The 24,258-nt window shown below is 45.7% G+C and overlaps 3 protein-coding genes across 3 annotated transcripts in view; all 3 read right to left on the bottom strand.

Moving 5' to 3' along the window:
• Positions 1–24,258, bottom strand: part of cib (thymosin beta cib) — a 299,505-nt gene that overhangs the window by 213,969 nt on the left and 61,278 nt on the right. The window lies entirely within an intron of this gene.
• Positions 6,380–6,880, bottom strand: LOC138362797 (uncharacterized). The gene has a single exon (XM_069321357.1). The coding sequence runs from the start codon at positions 6,878–6,880 to the stop codon at positions 6,380–6,382; it is 501 nt and encodes a 166-aa protein (XP_069177458.1).
• On the bottom strand, positions 7,364–7,912 carry LOC138362796 (uncharacterized). Its single transcript, XM_069321356.1, has one exon. The coding sequence runs from the start codon at positions 7,910–7,912 to the stop codon at positions 7,364–7,366; it is 549 nt and encodes a 182-aa protein (XP_069177457.1).

The raw sequence follows: 24,258 nt of genomic DNA, 5'->3' as shown, positions 1-24,258 counted from the left end.
CAACAACACACTGACAACAACACACTGACAAGGACACACTGGCAAGGACACACTGACAAGAACACACTGGCAAGGACACACTGGCAAGGGCACACTGGCAAGGACACACTGACAAGAACACACTGACAAGAACACACTGACAAGAACACACTGACAATGACACACTGGCAAGGACACACTGGCAAGGACACACTGACAAGGACACACTGACAAGGACACACTGACAAGAAAACACTGACAAGGACACACTGGCAATGACACACTGGCAAGGACACACTGGCAAGGACACACTGACAAGGACACACTGACAAGGACACACTGACAAGGACACACTGGCAAGGACACACTGACAAGATCACACTGACAAGGACACACTGACAAGAACACACTGACAAGGACACACTGACAAGGACACACTGACAACAACACACTGACAACAACACACTGACAAGGACACACTGGCAAGGACACACTGACAAGAACACACTGGCAAGGACACACTGGCAAGGGCACACTAACAAGGACACACTGACAAGAACACACTGGCAAGGACACACTGACAAGAACACACTGACAAGGACACACTGGCAAGGACACACTGACAAGGACACACTGACAAGAACACACTGGCAAGGACACACTAACAAGGACACACTGACAAGAACACACTGGCAAGGACACACTGACAAGGACACACTGACAAGGACACACTGGCAAGGACACACTGACAAGGACACACTGACAAGGACACACTGACAAGAACACACTGGCAAGGACACACTGGCAAGAACACACTGACAAGGACACACTAACAAGGACACACTGACAAGAACACACTAGCAGGGACACACTGACAAGAACACACTGTCAAGGACACACTAACAAGAACACACTGACAAGAACACACTGACAAGGACACACTAACAAGAACACACTGACAAGAACACACTGACAAGGACACACTAACAAGGACACACTAACAAGAACACACTGGCAGGGACACACTGACAAGAACACACAGTCAAGGACACACTAACAAGGACACACTGACAAGAACACACTGGCAGGGACACACTGACAAGAACACACTGTCAAGGACACACTAACAAGGACACACTAACAAGAACACACTGGCAAGGACACACTGGCAGGGACACACTGACAAGAACACACTGACAAGGACACACTAACAAGAACACACTGACAAGAACACACTGACAAGAACACACTGACAAGAACACACTGGCAAGGACACACTAACAAGGACACACTAACAAGAACACACTGGCAAGGACACACTGGCAGGGACACACTGTCAAGGACACACTAACAAGAACACACTAACAAGAACACACTGACAAGGACACACTAACAAGAACACACTGACAAGAACACACTGACAAGGACACACTAACAAGAACACACTGACAAGAACACACTGCCAAGGACACACTAACAAGAACACACTGACAAGAACACACTGACAAGGACACACTAACAAGAACACACTGACAAGAACACACTGACAAGGACACACTAACAAGAACACACTGACAAGAACACACTGACAAGGACACACTAACAAGAACACACTGACAAGGACACACTAACAAGAACACACTGTCAAGGACACACTAACAAGAACACACTGACAAGGACACACTAACAAGAACACACTCCTTCCCTAAGTTACCCCACAAAGTTATATGATAAAATATAAATTATTGTAAGATTACAGAGACAAAGGACGACACCTCGAGAGGAGAGCAACAAAATTACTGATCTTGGCGAGGTAAGAATGTGGTGGCCGCTCCGCTGCCTCTCGGGGCTGCATCTTAAACACAGTCATCAACTACTTAAGAGGTGATTACCAAGGTATTTAGGTTGTTTTATCGCTACGGTTCTTACGCAGGAGGAGGAGAAGAAGAAGGAGAAGAGAGAAAATCTCTCACAGGTGGAGCCTCGCTAATACCACTACCTGAGAAGCTGTGCCCATCTAAGATGCATTATATAAATATATATTTATATAATGCCATTGGTAGTGCCCGTGGCGTAGTGGTAAGACACTCACCTGGCGTTTCGTGAGCGTTTTGGACTGGGTTCGTATCCTGGCCGGGAAGAATTTACTGGGCGTCAATCCTTAACTGTAGCCTCTGTTTACCGAACAGTAAAATGGGTACCTGGTTGTTAACCGATTTGGCGGGTCGCATTCCAGGGAATATTTGGACTAAGAACTTGCCCTTAATAGTGGCTGTACAAAAATGTAAAAATTCTTGTGATATATATATATATATATATATATATATATATATATATATATATATATATATATATATATATATATATATATATATATATATATATATAATTTAAAAAAATATATAAAATATATGTATAGTGTACTAAATCCCACACTGAGATAGGAAAACACTATTTGTCATACAGATACTATTCTTAACAGATTCACACACAGAGATCACACTTAACAGATTCTCCAACTTTGCTCCGGCAAGATAACGTAAGTTTAAGGGTCGGTAAACATTGATCTCTGTTTGACGATCACTTGAGGCGATAAACCAGGCCTTCAGGGCTCTCTCTCTCTCTCTCTCACACACAGATGGAATGGAACAGATGGAATGCACTTGGAAGTGATGTGGAGGCAGACTCCATACATAGTTTCAAATGAAGATATGATAGAGCCCAGTAGGCTCAGGAATCTGTACACCAGTTGATTGACAGTTGAGAGGCAGGACTAAAGAGCCAGAGTTCAACCCCCGCAAGCACAACTAAGTGAACAACTAGGTGAGCACATTGGACGTATGGGATTTTTTTGTTGGGCGTTAGGGATCTTTCCTTGAAGACACCAAGTCTGACTGGAAGGGAAGCGTGTTTCCACTCTGGGTTATTGGGAGAAAGATTAATTAAGGACTTTGTTTAACAGTGATTTTAGCATCAATCGCGTTCATTTAGCCTTATGGCGAACATCTCAGAAAATAGATTAACCTGAGTATAAGGGTCGGGAATGGTGATGAGGTAAAGTGTGTCGTGAGCATCTATGTCTTCAATCCCATCATCCATACTCGTCAGGTCAGCGATCCTCACCAAGGACGTTGTCGATTGCTTTCGCTCCAAGAGGAATTCCCGGGAGTGTGTTGTCTTTAGGTTTGGATATGTGCATACTAGGTAAAACATCTTTTATTTTATCTGTAATGTGTTGGTTAGGAGATGTTATTTAGAGGTAAGATACACATACAAGAGGTAAGGATGAGTCCTAGATTCCCTCCTCGTTCACGACTTAGGTTGATGTCCTCCAGGAGGGAGTCAGGGGAAGCAGCTGAGGTGCCATCATCCAAGTACAAGATGTTCAGTTTGCTGTACAGGCTTTCCGTGACTAATTTAAAGATTAAACAGAAGAGGAGAGGAGCAAGTGGGCGTCACTGTTGGACACTCTCATGAGTCAATTCCATGTCCACATAATAGTATATTTAGGTGCTTAATGTAGCACAAGTGTACAAGTAGTACAGGGAAGGAAAATAATCAGCGTGGAGTGCTGCGTCCCTCCTTACCAGGTTGAAACATTTATTATCTCCAGCTTGATCAGGGTGTTTTCGTCCGTAATGTTAGCAATAAATACTGGAGCTGGCGCCTCACACTCTTGGGAAATGCCGAGCCCGAGTTACTTTGTTTTGAGCGTGTGGGCCGCTGCCTGGCTAGCTCTTCCTGCACCACCCTTAATGACGACGGGCTCCAGGGAACTGCCCACAGCTACTGGTCACATTCCTCCAGCCTTTGGGAACGTCTGGAAAGGGTGAGGAAGAGGCTTGGAATGGGGGAGTGATGGGAAAAATAGACTATCCCAGGCACTGCCGGGAACTCCTCCAAGTACACTATAAGTGAAGTTATCTGTCTGTCGTAACTTGGAGGCCACATGCTTGTGGCTAGCCACACCAAAATTTGCAGGAGGGGAAGGGATAGTCTGGGGCATGGGACAAACACAGGCTGGTCGGGGTCAGCCTATGTTAAATGCTTTAAGAAATCTTAGCATGTATAGACCTCCCCAGCAGATTTTCATGAAGCGTAAAATACATAGTATGATTCTCCTAGAGTTTGAACTGACTGTAATAGTTCCTGAGAGAGCCATACAGTTGTTTCAGTGCTTAATAACAAATTCTGAGAGCAGAAGGAGAGGAGGAAAGCATTGGGTGGTGGGGGAGAGGAGAAGGGCAGGGATATAGGGGTGAGGGGGAAGAGGAGGGAGATAAGAAAATAGACGGAGAGGGGGAATGGGAACGGGGAAATGTGGGGAGAGGGGAAGAGAAGACATGTGTAATGGGAGGGGTGGGGGGGAGAGAGAGACTGCCCCCGAGCACCGCCGGATAACCTTCCTAGTTCCGAAATCTCGTTTAATTCTTCCTTCGTGGATACTCATGTATAAATGAAACACGAGTTTTTTGTGATTATTCTTTCATATATATATATATATATATATATATATATATATATATATATATATATATATATATATATATATATATATATATAAACTCTATGACCTCTCAGAGGATTCGCACCCAGGAGGCCGCCAGGGGTCTCTCCGCCAACACTGGTACCATGACTACTGCACCAGCAATGGTCTATACGTGTTGGTTGGCCATGGAACTTATCTGGCCAAGTTTCATGACAAACCAACACCCGACTACACTCGTGGCTCATTCTGGACCCAGTTATTGTCATCAAATCTATGAACATGCTAGGGGTCGCCCAGAGCACATCTGTGAGCACAGCGGAGGGGGTAATAGAGTTACTGTGATAACTCATAGTCAGTAACTCAGTTACTGTGATATCTGTGCTTGGGGACCGTTCACACTTTGCCTCACAATGGTCAGCAGCAGCTGGTGTGCCCTGACCACCGTGTTCCCGGGCACATTGTTCATTATCCCCCTCGGGATGATATTAGGTCTGGTGTTATTGTCTTCTGCCTTCTGGCTCCACGCCTTGGTAACGCTCATTTGCAAGTATTTTTATGCATGCAGCTTACAATAGCAGGCGTCATAACATCTAATATATATATATATATATATATATATATATATATATATATATATATATATATATATATATATATATATATATATATATGTTGTACCTAGTAGCCAGAACGTCGTACTCGGCCTACTATGCAAGGCCCGATTTTCCTAATAAGCCAAGTTTTCCTAAATTAATATATTTTCTCTAATTTTTTTCTTATGAAATGATAAAGCTACCCATTTCATTATGTATGAGGTCAATTTTTTTTATTGGAGTTAAAATTAACGTAGATATATGACCGAACCTAACCAACCCTACCTAACCTAACCTATCTTTATAGGTTACGTTAGGTTAGGTAGCCGAAAAAGTTAGGTTAGGTAGGTTAGGTAGTCGAAAAACAATTAGTTCATGAAAACTTGGCTTATTAGGCAAATCGGGCCTTGCATAGTAGGCTGAGAAGTGCGTTCTGGCTACTAGGTACGACATATATATATATATATATATATATATATATATATATATATATATATATATATATATATATATATATATATATATATATATATATATATATGTGTGTATATCACGAAAATAAACACGTGATTAAGAATGTGACAATGTCAGACCACGGAGGAAAAATGAAACAGGAAATTTCCTTAAGTACTTTCGTATATTAAATACATCTTCAGAAGGTGTATTTAAGGTGTATCTTCACCTTCTGAAGATGTATTTAATATACGAAAGTACTTAAGGAAATTTCCTGTTTCATTTTTCCTCCGTGGTCTGACATTGTCATATATATATATATATATATATATATATATATATATATATATATATATATATATATATATATATATATATATATATATATATATATATATATATTACACGTTTGGCTTATACTGAAGTCGCCCCTCCCCCAAGACTGAAGTACTGACCTTCCCAAGATGCAACCCACAACAGTTGACTAACTCCCGAGCACATACTGCTAGGTGGAAAAGGAGGAAGTAATAAGAAATGTGTCCATTTCTGCCCCCCCCCCCATCCCCGGGAATCGAACCCAGGATTCCCGACTGTGAGTCGAGAACGAGCCCAACTGTGCTACCGAGATATAACCCATTTGGTTACTCATCAAGTACAAAAATCAACTGAAGGCTGTCTAGCATGACCCAAGAGCTGAAGCTCAACCGGTGCAAGCAGAGCGAGGTGAGTACACGCGGACAGTCATACACACGTGACAGTGTTGTCATGTCTACTGTCTCTCCCGGCCGGTGCATGTGTAACAGCTTAGTATCGCACACGCCCAGCCTTCGTCCTCCCTCACTCCAGTCTTCACTCTCAACATGACTCATGCCTCGTCCTCGGCCATGACCCAAGCCACGTCCTCGGCCATGACCCAAGCCTCGTCCTCGGCCATGACCCAAGCCTCGTCCTCGGCCATGACCCAAGCCTCGTCCTCAGCCATGACCCAAGCCTCGTCCTCAGCCATGACCCAAACCTCGTCCTCAGCCATGACCCAAACCTCGTCCTCAGCCATGACCCAAACCTCGTCCTCAGCCATGACCCAAACCTCGTCCTCAACCATGACCCAAGCCTCGTCCTCAACCATGACCCAAACCTCGTCCTCAACCATGACCCAAGCCTCGTCCTCAGCCATGACCCAAACCTCGTCCTCAGCCATGACCCAAACCTCGTCCTCAGCCATGACCCAAACCTCGTCCTCAGCCATGACCCAAGCCTCGTCCTCGGCCATGACCCAAACCTCGTCCTCAGCCATGACCCAAACCTCGTCCTCAGCCATGACCCAAACCTCGTCCTCAGCCATGACCCAAGCCTCGTCCTCGGCCATGACTCATGCCTCGTCCTCAGCCATGACCCAAACCTCGTCCTCAACCATGACCCAAGCCTCGTCCTCAGCCATGACTCATGCCTCGTCCTCAGCCATGACCGAAACCTCGTCCTCAACCATGACCCAAGCCTCGTCCTCAGCCATGACCCAAACCTCGTCCTCAGCCATGACCCAAGCCTCGTCCTCAACCATGACCCAAGCCTCGTCCTCAGCCATGACCCAAACCTCGTCCTCAGCCATGACCCAAACCTCGTCCTCAACTATGACCCAAGCCTCGTCCTCAGCCATGACCCAAACCTCGTCCTCAGCCATGACCCAAGCCTCGTCCTCAACCATGACCCAAGCCTCGTCCTCAGCCATGACCCAAACCTCGTCCTCAGCCATGACCCAAACCTCGTCCTCAACCATGACCCAAGCCTCGTCCTCAGCCATGACCCAAACCTCGTCCTCAGCCATGACCCAAGCCTCGTCCTCAACCATGACCTAAGCCTCGTCCTCAGCCATGACCCAAGCCTCGTCCTCGGCCATGACCCAAACCTCGTCCTCAACCATGACCCAAGCCTCGTCCTCAACCATGACCCAAGCCTCGTCCTCAACCATGACCCAAGCCTCGTCCTCAGCCATGACCCAAGCCTCGTCCTCAGCCATGACCCAAGCCTCGTCCTCAGCCATGACCCAAGCCTCGTCCTCAGCCATGACCCAAGCCTCGTCCTCAACCATGACCCAAGCCTCGTCCTCAGCCATGACCCAAGCCTCGTCCTCAGCCATGACCCAAGCCTCGTCCTCAACCATGACCCAAGCCTCGTCCTCAGCCATGACCCAAACCTCGTCCTCAGCCATGACCCAAACCTCGTCCTCAACCATGACCCAAGCCTCGTCCTCAGCCATGACCCAAGCCTCGTCCTCAGCCATGACCCAAACCTCGTCCTCAACCATGACCCAAGCCTCGTCCTCAACCATGACCCAAGCCTCGTCCTCAGCCATGACCCAAGCCTCGTCCTCAGCCATGACCCAAGCCTCGTCCTCAGCCATGACCCAAGACTGTAAACATCGGCACGGATAATTCCACATAAGCATACATGTCGTTGACAATTAAGAGGAAGAGTGCCACTGCCTCAGAGACTGTGCCCACCTAAGAGACATTATAAATGAGTAAAATAATAAACCCCACATTGTTTGAGTTAGGAAAATATTATTTTGTCAAATATATAAATATATTCTTAAATAGTCTTCAACTATTCTTAAATAAGGTCCCCAATTTGCACCAGGAAGATCAGCGGGTGCAAATTGGAGGACTGTTCACTTGAGACGAGTAGTCCAAGCTGTGTCTGGGTACAAGTGACAATGAACAACCCAGTTGTCTTCCTATTGTGTGGTGTTGTACAAGTTGCTATGGTGGTATTTTCACTGGTCACATAATATGCACCCCATACCCATCCCGTGGGTGGTGGGGGTAAGGGTTACCGAGGCACATAATGGCTTCAGCAATTGATCTCCTCAGTTCAATTTGCTAAGCCAGTAACAATCTTGTGAAGCTCGTCAATCAATTTCCCTTGACAACATCAATCTCCCCAAGGCATTACTGCTGTACTTGTGTCTCAAGCTAGGTACACATATAATAATATAATATTATAGAGTATGTTCATTCACAGGACAAGTGACGCTACTCTGTAAACTCGCTCTTATGGGCAAAATAAAAATAAAAAGTAATGATCCACGGGTATCCTCAAAATGCACCCAAGAGTGTGGCAGTACAAACGCTGACCCGAGCCATACTGATCACATGGCCCTGTGTGACTAATCATCCTGCGAGATGGGGGAGTATTAACCATCACATAACCAGCTCTTGACACACACTGTGTAACCATTTAGCCATGACCCATATCCGAGAGTTCATATCCGAGAGTTACTAGGGTAACTGCATATACTTAGGACCAAGGTCCTGAGTATTTATGTGATTCCGCTCATGATTCCTCCTATACCCTCTCCACTCCTCTTAGCTCTTACTCCAATGTTATTCCTCTGTTTATGGTTATCTTCGCCTTCCCACGTACTTATCTTTCAGCCTTCCTCTCCATGTATCCTGTCTTATCTACCACCCCTTCTTGCCTCCTCCTCTCCTTCTCATCTCTCCTATCCATGGGAATGCCTTAGAAAGTCTCACTGGGAGTTCAGAGGTCAGAAGGGGAGAAAGTTTATTTCTGCTCCCTTCCATCGGAGGTCAGGGGTCAACACGTGCCCGGCACACCTGTCTTATCCCAACACAACTCTTCAAACTCTCTCTTTTATAAAGGTTATCTAACTCTAATAGCACTAGTTCCCACACATTAAAAAGGCGCATTAACAATCAATAAATAATTAATGATCTGCAGAAAAACAAACGTGTTTCTGTACTTCTAAAGCAAGCCATTGAAGACATATATATCTCAGCTCTATTTTTCTCAGAACTTAAGAACACTAGAAGAGGCCCACTGCTCCACGCGAGGCTGCGTCTGTTTACATTTACATTTCCTACTTTTGTTTACATTTTCATTTCCTGCTCCTGTTTGCATTTCCATTTTTGTATCTGTCAACCTGTTCTTAAAACAGTTCAAGGTCTCAGCGAATACTTAGCGGTCTTCCACCCAACCACTACTCGATTGTCAAGCAAATAATTCCTTAAATCCTAACTAAATTTAAATCTGCCCAATTTTAATCACTATTACAAATCCAAACGAGTTGAGATGTTCAACACCGTAATGATAGTTACGGTGTTAGTTACGTTCTTCAATTGATTGAAGAACGTAATTATTATTCAATTATACACTTGAAAAATGTCACCTTGGAACTCTTAAGAGCGTTCATACAATACTCTCAATCTCTAGGATTACAAGTCACATCGTACACAAGACAGTTCGTCACCGGATTTTAAAACTGAACTAACCTAACCTAACCTAACCCAACCAAATCCAACTCAACCTAGCCTAACGCAAACCTAAGCTAGTACATCCTAACCTAAGAATATGAACAGTTTTGACAATTAGTTGGATCTGTTCATAAGAAAAAGACAAGATGAGAGAATATCTGAAGGTGCCACTTTGCCCCCCCCCCTTGTACTTGAGGCATTTCTTTGTTTTGTTTATGACAAATGAGTAACTTCAATCTTGCTGTTATCAATTTAGGATCACTACTGTTTTATTTGAAGTGTCTGACTGGTATATTCACTTCCTGTGCTTCTTGTACAGTACTTGTGTGTGTGGGAGTGATCATGTAGCGTGTGCACTGCTTAATTCGAACTATATGTTGCAATTTATTTGTACTTGCAGGAGCAATAAGTAAAGAGGGGGGGGGGGAGTTCCACCCCCTTCCCCCCCCCCCACCCCCTGGTGAGAGACACTGGTCACCAGCACAACAGTGACTGAGCACGTTGCCTACCATGCTGAGGGCGACACAGTCAACGATACCTCTGTACCTGGTCACAGTTAACCGAGCACTACAGTGTACTACAACAGTACACTGCACTGTAAAAAATCAGTACACTGCACCGTGCAGGTGAGTACTAGTACCAGAAGTTGATGTAGAAATAAGTATTCGGTCACTGTAGTGTTCCCAAGATTATAATTCAACAATATATTTCAGAAATAAGTTCTTAATTAGGCTTGCAACACTCCATATACATAAAACAGTGGCCTGAACGACGAAGGGTTTCTTTAGCCTAGAGTCTACTTATACGACGGTTCGGCCTGCAGTTGAAAGCTGGAGACGACATAAGCAGTGGTTACCTTGAGGTGGTTCCCATGATCTTACCCGCGGCCGGTCTCGGACCAGGCCTCCTAGCTGATGGCTGGTCAACCAGGCTGTTAGGTTCAGCTGCTTGCAGCGTGACGTATGAATCACAGCCTGGTTGATCAAAAATTCTTTGGAGGTGTTTACTGAGTTTTCTCTTGAACACTGGATATAGTTATATCGGCTATGTAGTAGGCTGTTTTCGGTTTCAAATCCACTGACAAACTTAAATCATTGCCTTAGTAGGGGTGTATAGATAAGATGTCTTAATTTGATGAATAAATTCATGATTGAACCATGCTGTACTTAAAATATTAATGACAACCCTGTTTTTCATACTAGTGTATGCTAGCCAATGAGATTACCGTTCCCCTGTCCCATCGCCTGGTTTATTTGTTAACTCATCCTCCCAGATTCTTATACTACTGATGCAAGAATATTGAAGAGGTCAACTTGAGCATGAGTGTGGAGCGACTAACAGTATGGGTGTGACTGTCGTGCAGGTGGAGGTAAGCAGCGAGGCCACACACTGGGCAGGTGTTGTCCAACATGGACGCCACGACACCTGCAATTTCTTTGTTTATTATGCACCCCATACCCATCCCGTGGGCGGTGGTGTACAGGGTTACAGAGGCACATAATTGGTTCAGGAACTCAACTCAGGACACCTGCCGGCTAAGTGGATAATACTATAAACTAATTCCACAAGTGTGCGTGTATGTATTCCCCGGGGTCTGGTTATGTAGGGTGGTGGTGGCAGCGACCCCGGGGTCTGGTTATGTAGGGTGGTGGTGGCAGCGACCCCGGGGTCTGGTTATGTAGGGTGGTGGTGGCAGCGACCCCGGGGTCTGGTTATGTAGGGTGGTGGTGGCAGCGACCCCGGGGTCTGGTTATGTAGGGTGGTGGTGGCAGCGACCCCGGGGTCTGGTTATGTAGGGTGGTGGTGGCAGCGACCCCGGGGTCTGGTTATGTAGGGTGGTGGTGGCAGCGACCCCGGGGTCTGGTTATGTAGGGTGGTGGTGGCAGCGACCCCGGGGTCTGGTTATGTAGGGTGGTGGTGGCAGCGACCCCGGGGTCTGGTTATGTAGGGTGGTGGTGGCAGCGACCCCGGGGTCTGGTTATGTAGGGTGGTGGTGGCAGCGACCCCGGGGTCTGGTTATGTAGGGTGGTGGTGGCAGCGACCCCGGGGTCTGGTTATGTAGGGTGGTGGTGGCAGCGACCCCGGGGTCTGGTTATGTAGGGTGGTGGTGGCAGCGACCCCGGGGTCTGGTTATGTAGGGTGGTGGTGGCAGCGACCCCGGGGTCTGGTTATGTAGGGTGGTGGTGGCAGCGACCCCGGGGTCTGGTTATGTAGGGTGGTGGTGGCAGCGACCCCGGGGTCTGGTTATGTAGGGTGGTGGTGGCAGCGACCCCGGGGTCTGGTTATGTAGGGTGGTGGTGGCAGCGACCCCGGGGTCTGGTTATGTAGGGTGGTGGTGGCAGCGACCCCGGGGTCTGGTTATGTAGGGTGGTGGTGGCAGCGACCCCGGGGTCTGGTTATGTAGGGTGGTGGTGGCAGCGACCCCGGGGTCTGGTTATGTAGGGTGGTGGTGGCAGCGACCCCGGGGTCTGGTTATGTAGGGTGGTGGTGGCAGCGACCCCGGGGTCTGGTTATGTAGGGTGGTGGTGGCAGCGACCCCGGGGTCTGGTTATGTAGGGTGGTGGTGGCAGCGACCCCGGGGTCTGGTTATGTAGGGTGGTGGTGGCAGCGACCCCGGGGTCTGGTTATGTAGGGTGGTGGTGGCAGCGACCCCGGGGTCTGGTTATGTAGGGTGGTGGTGGCAGCGACCCCGGGGTCTGGTTATGTAGGGTGGTGGTGGCAGCGACCCCGGGGTCTGGTTATGTAGGGTGGTGGTGGCAGCGACCCCGGGGTCTGGTTATGTAGGGTGGTGGTGGCAGCGACCCCGGGGTCTGGTTATGTAGGGTGGTGGTGGCAGCGACCCCGGGGTCTGGTTATGTAGGGTGGTGGTGGCAGCCAACTGTGAGAATAACATGGTCCAAGGTACGAGGTGTCACACAGGACAGTGAGACGACAGATAGTTATAAATGGTGTCAGTGGTGTCAAAAAGACTATTTACTCTGGTGGACTGGGATGAGACCTCGTGTCTCACATGATGGGAGGTGTACTGGTACATTACCCGCAATCCAGGTACACACACACACAGTCACAATCTTACCTATTACCCGAAAATTAAATTATTATTACATGTTAGAATTATAGTGCATTATTGTTGAAATTATTTGGTGAATGCTATGCACAGAGGCGTAAAAGCTTCAATGAGAAGACTGCTACAGTGTCCGTAAAATATTTTAGACCACCTGGTCTATTGTACCACCAACTGTGTAACTATTTCAGTGAATCTGGTGTACTGGACGACATACTAACAATTTATCCATTTTAAAGAATGAAGAACAGTTTTAGTGATATTATTTTTAAGCTGCATCTCTTATGAACCCTTCCCTGCCCTTGTGTGGCAGTGCACAATAGAAAGTTGTATTTACATATTTGTACATTGAAAAATGTACAAATGTGTCTAATGTGGTTGATTGTAACCATGATATATATATGTGCTTCAGCCTACGGTTTAGACCTATTGTCTTATGTATGACCCTCTGTCCTGTGTGACGATGAATACCAGCATTATCCTCACTCTAATAAGACCTAATTGAATTCCTCAGATTAGGCAAAATTGTAATTAATTTTTGTCAATAAAGATTTTAATAATAGTAAGTGTGACCCAAGCCCACAGTGACCTTTATCTATGACCTGTGAGAAGAATGCTGGAGTGTGACCCAAGGCCACAGTGACCTTTACCCATGCACGGTGGAGTGGCGTCACATCAACACTACAAGTGGACGCCCGTGTTTATGCTGCTCCCACAGGAGAAGCCTCCCGTCAACGGCTCCTCTCTTATAGGTCAAAGCCCCAAACATGATATTATCATTTTCTCTATTTGGTGCTGTGTGTAAGATTAATGTGTGTTGGGTAATAACAAGAGAGAAAGCTGTCACAGCGGAAGCTGTAGAGTTCACCGGAAACAGCAGCGGCAGTATTGCCTACAAGCAGTCTGAGAGCAATAATACTTCAAGAACTTTAACGAAGTCTTGTAGATCTGAGGCAACGTGAAATCTACACTAGTAATTCCATCTATCATCACAATATCATGCAAGAAGATCAATATCTGTGGATCATCCAATAATATCAGCAGACTCCTAGATGTTACTACTGCTCGGCTTAGACTCGACTATATGTATCTCTGTATTTGCATTATATGCCGATATAGACCTGACCAAATGTAAACTGTATCAACAAAATTATTCACACTCCCTCCGTCACTGTGATGGAGTGCGAAAAAATGAGGGAATTTAGAAACAGCTCTAAAACAAGTGTTCACGAAATGTGTAAATATTTCATTCAAAATTACCTACTACCAGAAATGTTAGCCGAATATTCCCAGTTTACTGACTGTAAGTGGTAAGTGTGGGTAACTGTACCCTATCCCCCGCTGCCCACTGGATGGGGGGGGGCGGTGTGCAGGATAAACATATTAATTATGACACTAGCTTTCCACATATGTCAGTTGCTTAGCTTGGAGACTATACTTGTGGTGGGTTTCGAACCCATTAATAGTTGATATACCATACATTAAATTTTGTAACTAGCTTATCAAGACTGTAACTTGCTTAGCTAAATGAATTGTGGAATTCAATCATTTAAATTTAAATTTTGCCTCGAGGGGCGAGTTTATTGGGCAGCGCCACTCTTCCTATGAATGGTCATACTGCCATAGCAGCATGTACAGCACTCCCCAATAGGAAGAAAACCCGCTGGGTTGTTCATCCTGTCATTAAGCCCTTTATGTGCCTCTAACCTTTTCCACTACTGCCAACAGGATGGGTATGAGGTGCACAATAAATACATAACATGACCCCAGCCACCCACCTAACCTAAACAACTGATGCAGAGAAAACATGGCGTTTTGTGAGCCGCTACCTTTCACAGCACGTTGTATTTATTACGTAGGTTACCATAAAGACGTATTAGTGGAGAGGACGGGTTGACCTCCTGAATCATCAAAACTGTGAAGTCAGGAAGTTCCACTTCAACCTTATCGAGGCTCGCCTCAGCAAAACATACAAATGTATTACAATCAAATGTGCTGCCTCACATATGCTACCAATATGAATCGGTGTTCCTGAAGGCAGACTACTCTAGCCGCCCATGTTCTTCACACACACACACACACACACACACACACACACACACACACACACACCACCTACTCGGTGCTACCCAACAATACAGCCCGTCCTCACGTCCTCTGTTCCAACCATAATTCTATAAATGCTTCACCCACCTTACTTCAAATACTAATAATCGCCGACAGAACCTAAACACCTAACCTAACATATGTCTAACTATGCATAGAATTTTTATGTATAATAATATTAATTTATATATGAGAACAAACCAATTTTTAATGCACAGTATGTTAAAATTGATGAATGCGTCTGGGGAGGACGGCCGCTGCTTGAACCAGCCTAGTGTGGGGACGGGTTGCACAATAACACTTACTTAAATACTTTAAGTAAGGCACAAATGTGTGATTACTAGAAAAGTCACAGTTAACGGGAGTAAAGACGAGAGAAAAGTTAGAGATATATGGAATATAATGTGAGTTACGTCATTAGAGGGGCTGTCCGCTTTGCTGATAACACGTGTGTGTGTGTGTGTGTGTGTGTGTGTGTGTGTGTGTGTGTTTGGTGGCTAAGCTAAGCTGGCTCTCTGCGGGGTGGTTGGTCAGTGTTTGTAAGGGTCTCCCTCCCTATGTATGTGGATATGCATAGCTGAATACTCTGGAGCTTTCATATATGCACTCTCGGACAATTGTGTACATGTTTTGCTGATCCTGTTTCGTATGGTCAGAGTTTTGGGTAGTGTTTTTTGTATATTCTATGGGAGTTTTCAGTTTTTTTTTTTTTTTTTTTTTTTTTTTTTGCTGGACGTAACATTTTGATCGTCCCGGGAACTCCACACCCGTAACATATATAGATGGTGAAATACTAAAGAAACTGTTCATGACTTTAGGGAGACCAAAATTGGAATATGTAGCAGTTGTATGGTGCCCAAATCTCAAGAAGCACATAAATAAACTGAAAAAATGTAACAGCAGGTTACAAAATGGCTTCTAGAATTGAAAAACAAGAATTACGAGGAGAGACAAGAGGCGTTAAACATGCCAAAACTAAAAGATAGAAGAGAGGTGATATGATCACCATTTAAAAAATACTAACAGGAATAGACAAAATTGACAAAGAGAAATTCCTGAAACCAGCAACTTCACGAACAAGAGGACTCGGATTCAAGCTTAAAAAACAGAGGTGCCGAAAAAAATATTAGAAATTTGTGTTTTGAAGAGTGGTAGACGGTTGGAAAAAGCTAAGTGAGGTGGTGGTGGAAGCTAAAACCGTCAGGAGTTTCAAAGCGTTCTACGGCAGAGTACTGGGAAGACCGGACACCACAAGCGTGGCTCTCATCCTGTAACTACACTTAAGTAATTATCTAGCGGGGCTTGCTGTTGTAGCTTGATGTTGGGTGCTTCTATGCTAAGGGCTTCCTGAAGCTCCTCGATCGTCTGGTCTTATTGTGGACTGAGTTCTGCAGCTCAGCTTAGTGCCATGTTTTGTACTGCCTGTAATGTGTACATGTTTGTTATCTTTAAGGTATATTATAATGATAGTGTTAATAATGAAGAAGCGCACGGACCTGGGTCGGGATTCATCCAACATTTACAAGAACACTTTCGTAACCAGTACATCTTTCCTCAATGATGACGGCTTAGTTTGTATTTATTAAACACTTTACGAGCTCCGAATCTTTGCAAGTCTAGTTATTATTGTTATAAACATCCTCATAGTGCTTCTGAGCTCAAGAACTCTTTAATAAATCCAGATTAAGCTGACATTATTGAGGAAAGATGTACAGGTTTCTTAAGAGAAGACGTAAATGGTTGTTTTGTTTGTTGTCGCCGGAGGCGGCTAGTTTATTGTGCACCCCATACCCATCCTGTGAGCGGTAGCGCAAAAAGCATTACAGAGGGCATAAAAGGTCTTTATCAGACCTCATCTTAGACTATTACATAAACAATTTCATCTATCCTTCACACCTTATAGTTACAATGTCAGCTAGTTACAGAGAATGTTCTATTTCAAGAGCTATATATTTACAGTAAGTCATTATACATTAATGGTAGGTCTTATCGCTAATACATAATTGTTTGAGCAATGGAGATATTACTCCATTGTAATGGAGTAATATCTCCAATAGGTAAAATATGACTCCTCAATCATTTACCAATAGGTAAATGGTTGAGGAGTCATGACCTGGGCCACAGGTGTGTGTTCGTGCCAAGGGTCCGCGGTCTTCTGGCTCTGCCTAAGGCGGTGTTTGGGTTTCTTCATTTTGTCATATATTTCAGTTATTCCCTGTTTGTTAATACTGAGTTGCAATATTTGTCCTATATTCATATGACGGCTTGGGCGGTTGTCCAGGACTTTGTTTTCTCGCTTTGTTTAAGTAATATTTGGTGGAGGAGAAGTGAAGGGACGGGGAGGAGAGGTAGGGGGAGGAAGATGAGTGTTTTATTTTTTCTACCACAGACATGGCCACACATTTACAATGCTAACCAGCATATATACATTTTCTTCTGATGAGTGGTATAAGGGTTGGGTTAGGTAGAGGAACTAGGGGAAGAGGGGGCAGGGAAAGGGGTGGTAGGATGAGTGTGGTAATGTGGAGGGAACTATAGAGAAGAAGAGGCGTGTGGTCGCATTCTGCAATATGTTATCTTCAGGCCACCAAGTTAAGGCAGCTTAAATATTCCAAAAGGAATCCACAGGGAAATAGTAATTCGGTTATATACCTCGTCTAGGTTACAGATGCAACTGGGAAATTAGTGAACCCAGAGATTGGGAATGCATCTTCTGCCAAACAATTACAGACAAGCCATTACTTCACTATCTCCTGGAATATGAAGCAATTAATGACCTTAGAAGAGCTTTAAGAGTCCCTGAATCTTGCAGTAATCACCCTGAAGTCATCAACACTGCCACTCTTCTGGTCAAAAAAGGTGTCCAGCAGCTGGACACCCTCATCAATACTGTCAAGCAGAATCCTCCCCCGCGATAGCAGCCACATAGTAAGGACTGACGATCTAAATGCGAGCTCAGCACGCAGTATATCCTTTCACGACCAAAGATCACATTCACTCCATAAAAAATCTACCACTTACCCGTGGTAATTTCCTGCCCGTGCCCGGGCCTCTTGGGTGGCTTGATCTACACCAAACAATCGTATAGTTGTTGTTTTAAATTCAGTAATGTGGGGATTAGATCGTGTGGTCGAATATTGTTGTTGTTTTAGATTCAGCTACTGGGAACCAAAGTTCCAAGCAGCCCGGGCTGTGTTGAGCCCGTAGTGGACTTACCTGGCACAGGTCCGGGGCTGTAACTGTGGTGTGTGTGTGTGGTCACAGTGACAGTAATTATACATAAGACTGGCGAGGTGAGGTGGGGGACAGGTGTAAGCTTCCCGTTCTCAGCGCTGTGCTGTGTCAAGCCTCCATTGTGTACCCTGTTGCCATACCAAAGCTTACCGACCTACTCAACCTTTCTTACACATCGACGCCGAGTTTTCATTAGTTCAGAAAATCCCTACATGTCCAACGCTCGTATATTTCAATGTCCATCACTCAAACCAAATTATCATTCTCGTATATTTACCATTTGGAAGCATTTATTAGTAACAATTCCCATAATTCGCCGACCTTCTCAGGTGTCCTCAGGATTCCTCAACTTTTACAAATTAGCTAAACATTGGGCTTCAAGAATCAATGTCCCTCAATATTTTGCATAAATTCCACAATTGAGCTCCTTGAATTGTGTACGAAGCTGCCCAATCTTTATACATGTTTCTTTTTTACTGTTCCTAAGAGAAACAATGATGCCCAGTCTTTCCTGCCCAACAAACATTCACCAAACAATCCCGATTTATTATGTATAGAAAAAATTGATATAAAATATGCATACAAATTAAAACAACCCACGGCACAAGTTAAAATAAAAAACTAATTTGTAATTAAAAACTACATTTAGTAAAGGTAAAAAAAAGAAAGAAAGGGCAGCTTGTGAAATAAAAGGTAAACGAGGCAGGAGACTGGTGGCGGCTGACTGTTCTTTTGTTACCATTCTTCAGTTCTCAACAATGGAGACATTCTCAGCCTCAGGACACACGCACCAACAATTGTGATGTGAACGCTCTCATGGGACCTGCCGGCCAGGTATACACAAGCTATAGTGCCGCCTCCACCTCCTGTTGTTGTTATCTTGCTGATGGTGAGTTTGTTGCTGGTGCTTTTAGTGGTGGTGGCGGCCATGATTTTCTTGTTATTGTTTTAGGAAGGGTTGGTGGTATGTTGTGGTTGTCACAGCTACTAATAACACGGGACGCTACTGAGATACCAGACTCACAGACTCACACACTTCCTGAGGCGGTACCCCTCAGGATAAAACCATCTATGGTGCTACACCTTGTCAAAGCTAATGTGTCAGCCAGATAAGAGGTTCCCCGAGATCGTACGACATACTTCAAGGGTTCCTCCAAACAAAACTAGGTTGGGAATCACTGAAAAACGCGGGTAATATATTGCTCCGGCCAGTGGCACGGTGCCACAGAACAATGTTGGAGAACTAACAATTGTCCCTAAACTACCTTCTAAATAGAAGTTATTGTCTTAATACAAAGAATCTTTGATTTATATCAACATTTTTACATATACAGTTTAATGTGGATTCTATATAACTTTCCTTAACATTACGTTCTTATGTAATTTGGCTACATGTCAACTGATGGGTGACCAGCTTTAAATCTGTGCTTGAGTGCAATGTTCGTGGTAAAGGTTCTAAAAGCAAAACTGTTCACATGGGATTGCTTCAATTAGCGGTTCAACTTAGCCGCTGTAAATCAATTCAGAGAATTTAATAAAGGATCCAAAACTTTTGTGCTTCTCGTGAAATGTATCATTTAATGTCCGGATTAAGTGTGCATTCCAGCTTTCTAGAAGTGCAATTGCCATTGAATCCCGAACAGAGAATGATCGAGCTAAAACGTTTATCTGATAATTATCTGTGGACATGTCACAGCTAAGACTGCAACACAAGAAAGCTTTCACATTTTTGGAAAGTCGCCGACTGACATTTGCAACAATCAGCACACGTTGAGGAATGAGGGATTCCAAGCTCTTTTCATCAAGAAATGTTAAAGATATGAGCTCACTGAATACTATTTATTCTACTCATAGGTGAACATTGATCCAAAGCTGACACATTGTGACAAGTTCAACCCTAATAATGCTTAACTCTTCACGACTTAATTCTAACATGCTTGCTAAATCTGTGCCAGGGACAATGTAACAGTATTACGATAGCACCATGGTTTAGTACCTATAGATTCCATCTGAACTTGGTTGCTGAATGCATGATTGACCTCATAAATTTGCTAAAATAAAATAGTTAATTATATCCTTGGATTACCTACCAAGGCTCCTGAAAACAGTAACTTACCAGGAACTAGAGACTATCTTTATAAACCCGAGACACTGACGTTCAGACTTGTTACTCCATCTATCATCACACCACCATGCACAATAAGCCACATACCATGCCTCTTCTAATACCATCAGCAGAGTAAGACTTTATTACTGCTAGGCTTAGGCTCGGCAATAAGTATCCGTATAACTGAATATGGAAAAATACGAAAATTTTGAAGCCAACTCTATCACCAATGTTCAAGAGATGTCCAAATATTTAATTCCAAAAGACATATTACCTAAATTTTTTGCCAAGGGTCGAAAATCTTATTTACATAAATGTTGTAAACTGTGTAAGTTTGAACTACCTGTTGATGTAAATCATACATGTTGTGACTAATACACCATCGAGGGTACCCGCTTACTGGGGGAACACAATGATACTGATGGTGTTGCTGCTGTTGATGGTGGTGATGATGGTGTGGGTGGGTGTGTTGATGATGGTGGTGATAGTGGTGTTGATGGTGGTAGTGGAGTTGCTGGTGATAGTGGTGTTGATGGTGGTAGTGGAGTTGCTGGTGATAGTGGTGTTGATGGTGGTAGTGGAGTTGCTGGTGATAGTGGTGTTGATGGTGGTGATAGTGGTGTTTTCCTAACAGTGTTTACCTAATAGTGAATAGGTCGATATTAGGTCTAGCCCTTTTAGCCCCGCCTACTAACCTTGTACCTGTTGCGTTATAATTTAGCTCACCTGGCGCTCAAATTCTTTGTCTACTCTAGCTTTAAAGATGTAGATGGAGGTGGCTTCTACATCTTCTTCTTTCAGTGCATTCCTCTAGTTGGTCACCCGTGTAGGGTATGAATATTTCCTTACAGTTCCACGAGTCACTTGAGCTTCCAGTTTCCACTTAAGACACCCTCTCATCCTACTTTCTCTCAGTTGAAAGAGGCAGTCTCGTCCATCTTGTCTATTCCCTGCTGGTAACAGAGTTGGTGGTGGTAACTGTAGTATTTATCGTGATGGTGGTAGAGGCAGTAGTGATGATGGTAGAGGCAGTAGTGATGGTGGTGGAGGCAGTCGTGATGATGGTGGAGGCAGTAGTGATGGTGGTGGAGGCAGTCGTGATGGTGGTGGAGGCAGTCGTGATGGTGGTGGAGGCAGTCGTGATGGTGGTGGAGGCAGTCGTGATGGTGGTAGAGGCTGTAGTGATGATGGGAGAGGCAGTAGTGATGGTGGTAGAGGTCAGTAGTGATGGTGGTAGAGGTCAGTAGTGATGGTGGTAGAGACAGTAGTGATGGTGGTAGAGACAGTAGTGATGGTGGTAGAGGTCAGTAGTGATGGTGGGAGAGGTCAGTAGTGATGGTGGTAAAGGTCAGTAGTGATGGTGGTAAAGGTCAGTATTGATGGTGGTAGAGGCAGTATTGATGGTGGTAGAGGTCAGTATTGATGGTGGTAGAGGTCAGTATTGATGGTGGTAGAGGTCAGTATTGATGGTGGGAGAGGCAGTCGTGATGGTGGTAGAGGCAGTAGTGATGGTGGTAGAGGCAGTATTGATGGTGGGAGAGGTCAGTAGTGAAGGTGGTAGAGATCAGTAGTGATGGTGGTAGAGGCAGTCGTGATGGTGGCAGAGGTCAGTAGTGATGGTGGTAGAGGCAGAAGTGATGGTGGTAGAGGCAGTAGTGATGGTGGTAGAGGCAGTAGTGATGGTGGTAGATGTCAGTAGTGATGGTGGTAGAGATCAGTAGTGATGGTGGTAGAGGCAGTCGTGATGGTGGTAGAGGCAGTAGTGATGGTGGTAGAGGCAGTAGTGATGGTGGTAGAGGCAGTAGTGATGGTGGTAGAGGTCAGTAGTGATGGTGGTAGAGGCAGTAGTGATGGTGGTAGAGGCAGTAGTGATGGTGGTAGAGGCAGAAGTGATGGTGGTAGAGGCAGTAGTGATGGTGGTAGATGTCAGTAGTGATGGTGGTAGAGGCAGAAGTGATGGTGGTAGAGGCAGAAGTGATGGTGGTAGAGGTCAGTAGTGATGGTGGTAGAGGCAGAAGTGATGGTGGTAGAGGTCAGTAGTGATGGTGGTAGAGGCAGTAGTGATGGTGGTAGTGGCAGTAGTGATGGTGGTAGAGGCAGTAGTGATGGTGGTAGAGGCAGAAGTGATGGTGGTAGAGGCAGTAGTGATGGTGGTAGAGGCAGTAGTGATGGTGGTAGAGGTCAGTAGTGATGGTTGTCGTCGTGGGCGTAATAGCTGCCATCGTCGTGACAGCAGTGGTTATCGTTGTGGTTACTGGCGATGGTGGTGCTCGAGATAGTGGTGGTGACCATCGCGGAGGTGGTGGTGGTTGATGGATGGTGTCGACCTGACTCGTCTTGGCAAGACTTGCCTCCGAGGTGTTTACATAATTAATTGTGTACCAGGAGAGAGGCCAGCAACCACGCTGCTCTCTCTCTCTACTCCTTCTGCAAGTGTGTGTGTGAGTGTGTGCTTGTCTTAGTTGTCTTCACTTAGTCGTGGTTACGGAAAGACAATGATCAGGAAAGAATGATAACTAGTGTGACTATAGTGTGAGGGAGGAGTGTGAGGACAGTAAAGGTGCCAAGTGAGGCCGTCATTGTACTGATCCAGCTCTTGAGCCCCGCCTCATAGCAACTGTTCATGGTGTATTTATACAATTCAACTTTCCAGTTATCTGTTACGCTGTCATACTCTTGAAGCTGTGAATGAGTGTTGCTTCCACCACCTCTGGGTGTTGCTTCCACCACCTCTGGGTGTTGCTTCCACCACCTCTGGTTGTTGCTTCCACCACCTCTGGTTGTTGCTTCCACCACCTCTGGTTGTTGCTTCCACCACCTCTGGTTGTTGCTTCCACCACCTCTGGTTGTTGCTTCCACCACCTCTGGGCGTTGCTTCCACCACCTCTGGGCGTTGCTTCCACCACCTCTGGGCGTTGCTTCCACCACCTCTGGGCGTTGCTTCCACCACCTCTGGGCGTTGCTTCCACCACCTCTGGGCGTTGCTTCCACCACCTCTGGGCGTTGCTTCCACCACCTCTGGGTGTTGCTTCCACCACCTCTGGGTGTTGCTTCCACCACCTCTGGTTGTTGCTTCCACCACCTCTGGTTGTTGCTTCCACCACCTCTGGTTGTTGCTTCCACCACCTCTGGGCGTTGCTTCCACCACCTCTGGGCGTTGCTTCCACCACCTCTGGGCGTTGCTTCCACCACCTCTGGGCGTTGCTTCCACCACCTCTGGCTGTTGCTTCCACCACCTCTGGCTGTTGCTTCCACCACCTCTGGGTGTTGCTTCCACCACCTCTGGCTGTTGCTTCCACCACCTCTGGCTGTTGCTTCCACCACCTCTGGCTGTTGCTTCCACCACCTCTGGCTGTTGCTTCCACCACCTCTGGCTGTTGCTTCCACCACCTCTGGGTGTTGCTTCCACCACCTCTGGCTGTTGCTTCCACCACCTCTGGGTGTTGCTTCCACCACCTCTGGCTGTTGCTTCCACCACCTCTGGGTGTTGCTTCCACCACCTCTGGCTGTTGCTTCCACCACCTCTGGGTGTTGCTTCCACCACCTCTGGGCGTTGCTTCCACCACCTCTGGGCGTTGCTTCCACCACCTCTGGCTGTTGCTTCCACCACCTCTGGGTGTTGCTTCCACCACCTCTGGCTGTTGCTTCCACCACCTCTGGGTGTTGCTTCCACCACCTCTGGGTGTTGCTTCCACCACCTCTGGCTGTTGCTTCCACCACCTCTGGGTGTTGCTTCCACCACCTCTGGGTGTTGCTTCCACCACCTCTGGCTGTTGCTTCCACCACCTCTGGGTGTTGCTTCCACCACCTTTGGCTGTTGCTTCCACCACCTCTGGGTGTTGCTTCCACCACCTCTGGTTCATGTTCATTCCACTTGTTTACCACTCTTACAGAATACTAGTATCTCCTTGCATTTCTCTAGTCCGCTTGCTTCTTACTTCCAAATGAGGCCCCTTATTCAG

Source organism: Procambarus clarkii, chromosome 9, assembly GCF_040958095.1.
Source record: "Procambarus clarkii isolate CNS0578487 chromosome 9, FALCON_Pclarkii_2.0, whole genome shotgun sequence".
In the NCBI taxonomy this organism is placed as follows: Eukaryota; Metazoa; Arthropoda; class Malacostraca; order Decapoda; family Cambaridae; genus Procambarus; species Procambarus clarkii.
Note: the sequence above shows the minus strand (reverse complement) of the source record. Positions and strands in the feature narration are given on the sequence as shown.

Coding starts and splice junctions, on each gene's coding strand:
- LOC138362797 (XM_069321357.1), bottom strand. CDS start 6,880: ATGGCCGAGGACGAGGCTTGGGTCATGGCTGAGGACGAGGTTTGGGTC.
- LOC138362796 (XM_069321356.1), bottom strand. CDS start 7,912: ATGGCTGAGGACGAGGCTTGGGTCATGGCTGAGGACGAGGCTTGGGTC.